General features: G+C 53.3%; 1 protein-coding gene across 1 annotated transcript; it reads left to right on the top strand.

Moving 5' to 3' along the window:
• The first annotated feature begins 3 nt into the window (after nt 1-3).
• Nucleotides 4-1,813, top strand: NAIF1 (nuclear apoptosis inducing factor 1). Its single transcript, XM_008940634.1, has 2 exons — nt 4-469; nt 1,167-1,813. Exons 1-2 carry the CDS (start codon nt 4-6, stop codon nt 1,628-1,630), a joined length of 930 nt encoding a protein of 309 aa, XP_008938882.1. The 3' UTR covers nt 1,631-1,813.
• The last annotated feature ends 4,189 nt before the right edge of the window (nt 1,814-6,002 follow it).

The raw sequence follows: 6,002 nt of genomic DNA, 5'->3' as shown, positions 1-6,002 counted from the left end.
AAGATGAACTTCTCGGAGCGGGAGGTGGAAATCATCGTGGAGGAGCTGGAGCGCGGCAAGCACCTCCTCATCAACCACTTCAACGCGGGCGTGCCTCTGGCGGCCAAGGCCGCCGCCTGGCACGACATCCTGCGCCGCGTCAACGCCGTCGCCACCTGCCACCGTGAGCTGCCCGAGGTCAAGAAGAAATGGTCTGACCTCAAGACCGAGGTGCGACGGAAAGTGGCCCAGGTCCGGGCCGCCATGGAGGGGGGAGGCGAGAGCCAGAACAGCAACGGCAACGGGCCGGAGGGCGAAGACCCGACGGGTGCCGCGGCCGCCCCCGTTATCCTCACCCCCATGCAGCAACGCATCTGCAACCTGCTGGGAGAAGCCACCATCATCAGTTTGCCGAGTGGGGACTGCAGTGCCGGTGACGGTACCGAGATCCCCATCACCGCCTCGGCCACCACGGTCACCCTGACCCAGAGTGAGTGCTGCGCCTGGAGAAGATGCTCTGTGCTGAATGTGGCAGGTCACGTGGGACACCCACCCACGAGGAGGCCCTGAGCCCTGTGTGGAGAAGGCCCCCACAAAAAGAACCCCCCACATCTTTGTAGTGAAAGAGCCATTCCCAACACGTCCTCGTGCTGTAGGGGAGTAGTTGCAAGATATCCATGTACTGAAAGTCAGTTTTGATAGCTGGGCTTGGCCTTAAGAACAAGGGAAGCCAGTATCCTTTCATCTTGTAGATTGTTTGGTCCCCCTTTCTGGGGACAAAGCAGGGGGAAAAGCACCTCCCAGGCTGATTTCCCAGTCTGCCCCAAGGGGCAGCTGTCTGACAAGTGGCATTCTGTGTCTCTGCAAACACAGAGTGCAATCACATTCTGTGTTTGCCCTTATGTCAGTTGGTTAATGCCACTTGGAAAGATTTTTTTGAACTGGAGGTTGAGGAATGATTTTGTCTAGACAGATGAGGCCTGCCCTGTTCCTTTGGACTGCACAGCCTAGAAGGAAGCTCAGACGAGGGTGGAGTAGACTTGAATAGGTCGTTTTGTGCATTGCTGCTCATTGTACGTTATCTCACTGGCCAGGCAGTATTCCCGTCATAGTCATTGAATAGTCCTGTAGATAAAAATCCCCATGTCGCTGCTCCTTCTCACCCCCTTTCTGTCCTTTGTCCTCAGTTCCTGCAGAGACAGCCTACCACAGCCTGGAGGACGGAGTGGTGGAGTACTGCACGACGGAAGCCCCCGCGGCCGTCAGCGCCGAAGCACCCTTGGAGATGATGGCCCATCAGCACGAGGTGTCTGCCAAGCCCCAGGAGCTGAAAAGCCGCATCGCCCTCAACTCGGCCAAGCTCCTGCAGGAGCAGCGAGTCACCAACTTGCACGTGAAGGAGATCGCCCAGCACCTGGAGCAGCAGAACGACCTGCTGCAGATGATCCGCCGCTCGCAGGAGGTGCAGGCGTGCGCCCAGGAGCGCCAGGCCCAGGCCATGGAGGGCACGCAGGCGGCGCTCAGTGCCCTCATCCAGGTCCTCCGCCCCATGATTAAGGATTTCCGTCGATTTTTGCAGAGCAATACGCCCAGCCCGTCGGTCACCACTGACCCCAGCCAGACAGGGCAGCAAGACAGCATGATCCAGTGAAAGAAACGGCGAGGGGATGGCTTTTCTGGAAAAAAACCTGCCTGTGCTGCCCGTGGATGCAGGGAGCAAGGGGTGCTAGCGGGTGTCAGTGTGCAAGGGCTCCCCTTGGAGTCTGGCTGAGCCTAAGCAGCTTGCTTTCTCTGCTAATCTGAATCTAATCTGCTTTTTCAGACCCGTCATGCAGAGCCCTGGCAGGATGTACCATAAACCAGGAACTTAACATCGGTTGCTTTAGTTCCTCAAAGAATAGATTTATTAAAGAAAAAAAGAAGACAGTTATTTTTTTATTTGTTTGGAAAAAAAAACTCTGCCAGGAGTGACACCTCTCTGTTGCTCTCTCAAGATCTGTAGCCTTTAACTGGCTCCTTACACGGCAAGTCTTGCTGCAGTATCCCAGCCCTGCGGCAGCCGAGGTGCCATCCCTGCAGCCTGGTTCTGGATGTGGTGGAACCTTCTCCCTGCCCCGAGAGCCACGGGTGCAGCTCCTGCAGGATGACACCCAGCCCGTGCAGCCCAGCAGCCAGCCTGCGTGCCGTTTGAATCCCACCTGCATCCCCTGAGGATATAAATGGGGTTAAAATGGTGCCTTCACCTCGTGTTCTAGCTGTGTGGGGTCATCAAATCTCACTAGAAACTTGGCAGATGTAATGAAAAATTCATGTGTTGGTTACCAGATGCTGTCCTGGGATATGTATCTGAAATAACTTATCAGCTGTCTCGACGTAGTTAATACACAAGGGCCTGGATGAGTTTCACTTGGGTGTAACAAGAGAAATTCCTTCTCTCTCTCCTCTGCATAGTCTGTCACCATAATACCTTCATCCATCAAAGTGGACCTGGACTGCAGAGCTTCAGCCACGCAGGAATTCCCAGCATTTAGGAGTTTGTCAGCCCCTGATTTAAGGGAGTGAGTTCAGGAGTGTGCTTTGGTTCTGCTGGTGGCAGTGGTGGTGGTTCTGTACCAGTCAGGAGCTGGCAGCAAGCACAGCTGTTCCTAGTCTACGAGCTGCCTTGGAGTGGTGTTCCCAGAACAGGGCCTGAGGTTCCCCTCCCTGTTTTCTTACCATTCTACAGGGTAAAACAACATCTGCAGCCACTTTTCTCTTTGAGGCGTTCAGGCTCTGGGGCTTGGTCCTCAGTGAGAAAGTTTAATTTCACAATGGGATTCTCACAGACTTGCAGTAACTTCATAAACTTTAAGATGAGAAGCTCCACTTGTACATGCATGGAAGCAAACTTAAAAAAAGAAAAGGAGAAAGAAGGGAGCATAACTCTTCTTCTCACTGTACCTTGCAGCGTGTCACATTTAACGGGCTTGTTGCTTGCCAGATATACTTTTGAAATGCAGTTTTTTCAGAGCTGGTGTTTGCTTGCTAGTAAGTCTCCTGTAGGGCTGAGATGTGGTGAGCAACAACCGACGAGGGAGTGAATTTGCACGATCAAATTAAACCTTTACACAGTTTTTGGGGGGGGATGCTGCTGAGGGAAGCCTGGTTGGAGCAGCGGGTGGAGAGGCTGCCACTTCTCCTCTCTGTCTGTTACTCATCTCCTCCTGACTCCAAGGCCAAGGGGGAGGAAAGGACAGCACGGTGAGGTTTCAGGCCCTGGAAGACTCCAGACCCCCTGGCACTGAGAGCTCTGTGCTGAGTCAGGGCAGCATCAGCTGCGTCCTCCTGCCTTGCCCAGCACCTCGCTGCGTGAGTAACGCTTGCCTGACTCTTCCAAGACTTTGTGGAATCAAATCAATTGCTCAACTGAAATTTATTTTTAAAGTGAAGACTGTAATATGTGTTGGTTTACCTCATTTGTGTAATGATCTCTCCTTTACAAATATGAATTTTAATAAAAAATATGGTTTTGGTAAACAGGCTGTTTCAGGCCATCGCTCTGCTCTGGGGGAAAAGTGAGTTCATGGCAAGTTTGGAATGTGATTCCATGGAGGGGCCAAAGCAAGCTGTGAATAGCCACCTGTCAGCACAGCTTTTTCTCCTGTTTGTGAACTTTGTGGCCTTGTATTTACATAATTATGGTCTTTTTCAAGTAACACCTTTTGGAGCCTTGACTTGGAGCACTAGTTACTTCATTGGGTATGACAGATTACTGAAGTCGACTAATCTCCCAAGTGCTCACAATAGCCTCAGATGATGGAAGAGTACCAGCCTTTGGCTTTAAATTGTTTTTTTTTTCAGTGACTAAGCACTTAAGCTGTTACTGTTTCATAGGAGTAAACGTGTTGCCATTGGAACCACCCATTTTTCTTGTCTTTTCAGAATTCATAGAGAGCTTAGTCAAGCCAGTGCCACTCAGGTGTGAGTTCCGCATACACATTTTTGTCTCCTTAAAAAGATGTAGCAATATTTTAAATATGAGGTGAGCACAGTGATGAGGGGCTTGCTTGTTGTTCATGACAAGGTCATCAAACTTGGGGAGGAAGAGAGAAAAAATGTCCCTTAAAGTCAAGACCAGGAGGAAGAGGTAAACAGGGGGCTTACAGGGTGAACGTATACTTGGGGCATTCAGCGGAGCAGGGAACTGGTGCCAAGCATAACCAAAGCTGAGGAGCAACATCTATAGATGTTCATTTGTGCTCTTCTGCTGTTTCTTTCTACCTAGAGGTTTGTACCTGGCATCCAGAGTGGGAAAGAGCCGCACAGGGGTGTTCTGCCACAGGGCACCCCGGGGGTGAGGGTGAGCATTTTGGGGGGGGGCTGCGCGGCCGCCACACCCTTTGTCCCTGCTAGAGAAAGAGAAGTTTGGGGCGGGGGGGAACTGTTGGTGGACCAGCAGATAAACTTTGGGGCAATTGGCAGCGGGGGCCGAGCAGCAGCACAAGCTGCCTCAGGAGGTGCTGTGTGCCGGGAGCAGCTGGTGCCCGGCTTCCAGGAGGTGGCACTGAGCTGCAGCCCTGCCAGGAGGGGCCCAGGAACGACCCGCGCCAGCCAGGCCCTCCGGGATCCCGCCTGCTTCTCTCACCGATGAGTCTTTGGAAGGCTGAGAGCCCGGAGAGGAAGAAATTCAAGGGCAGATCCCAGCGCGGAGGAGCACCGCAAACAAAGCCCTGGGAACACAAACCAGGTCCCTCAGCTTCCCACAAACACAGGCAGGGGATGGGAGCTCACAGCTCTCTTTGGGATGAGTTCACTGCAGAACCAAACGAGCAGGCAGAAGATAAAAAAAAACCAGATTAATTCTTTAATTAGCAGCAAAGGGACAGGTTTTAAGATTTTTTTAGCAGACCACACGTGAGTATGGCAGCATCCCACAAGTGGAGTGTGCAGCCACAGCTACATCACAGTTCTGGGAGCAGATCCCTGCTGAGGGACATGATGCCACCTGCACACTCACCCAGATTGCCTCCTCCAGCATGTTTTTAGCATTTGTCAAGCCTGGTTTGGCAAAGCATTCTTCTGGGGTTTTTGTGTTGTTTTTTTTTCCTGTTGCCATCTGAGAGATTGCTGCCAGCAGGTACTGTCAGCACCAGTGTGGTCTGTTAAGTATGAAAATTGGAGTCTAAAATTCTTTGTCATTCTTGAAAGCATCTGACAAGAAGCTTCACACAGATCATAGAATGATTTGGGTTGGAAGGATCCTTTAAAGATCACCTAGTCCAATGTCCAACTCCCCTGCAGAGGCATCTGCAGCTACAGCAGGTTGCTCAGAGCCCCATCCAACCTCACCTGGAATGGTTCCAGGGATGGGGCAGCGACCACCTCTCTGGGCAGCCTGGGCCAGGGGCTCACCACCCTCAGCATAAAAAATTTCTTCCTTCTCTCTAGTCTAAATCTCCCTCTTCTAGTTTAAAACCATCACCCCTTGTCCTGTCCCAACAGGCCCTGCTAAAAAGTCTGTCCCCAGCTTTCTCATGGGCCACTTTAAGTCCTGAAAGGCCACCAGAATGTCTCTCCAGAGCTTCCTCCTCTCAGCTGCCCCAGCCCAACTCTCTCCTGCTGGGCTCCCAGCAGAGGGGTTCCCCCCTCGGGGCATTGCTGGGGCTCCTCTGGCCCCGCTCCAGCAGGTCCCTGGCTCTGCTGTGCTGAGGACTCCAGAGCTGCCCCAGCACTGCAGGGGGGTCTCCCCAGAGGAGAGGGGCAGAATCCCCCCTCGCCCTGCTGCCCATGCTGGGCTGCCCCAGCCCAACTCTCTCCTGCTGGGCTCCCAGCAGAGGGGTTCCCCCCTCGGGGCATTGCTGGGGCTCCTCTGGCCCCGCTCCAGCAGGTCCCTGGCTCTGCTGTGCTGAGGACTCCAGAGCTGCCCCAGCACTGCAGGGGGGTCTCCCCAGAGGAGAGGGGCAGAATCCCCCCTCGCCCTGCTGCCCATGCTGGTGGGGGTGCAGCCCAGGACACAGTTGGCTTCTGGGCAGTGAGCTCACATC

Source organism: Merops nubicus, unplaced genomic scaffold (genome assembly GCF_000691845.1).
Source record: "Merops nubicus isolate BGI_N331 unplaced genomic scaffold, ASM69184v1 scaffold35925, whole genome shotgun sequence".
Taxonomy (NCBI): Eukaryota; Metazoa; Chordata; class Aves; order Coraciiformes; family Meropidae; genus Merops; species Merops nubicus.
The sequence above is the reverse complement of the archived record's forward strand: the minus strand, read 5'-3'. Positions and strand labels throughout refer to the sequence as shown.

What these genes read in the sequence shown, in the direction of transcription:
- NAIF1 (XM_008940634.1), top strand. Translation starts at nt 4, where the DNA reads ATGAACTTCTCGGAGCGGGAGGTGGAAATCATCGTGGAGGAGCTGGAG. An exon ending in CACGGTCACCCTGACCCAGA is followed by an intron (nt 470 to 1,166) that starts GTGAGTGCTGCG and finishes CTTTGTCCTCAG; the next exon opens with TTCCTGCAGAGACAGCCTAC.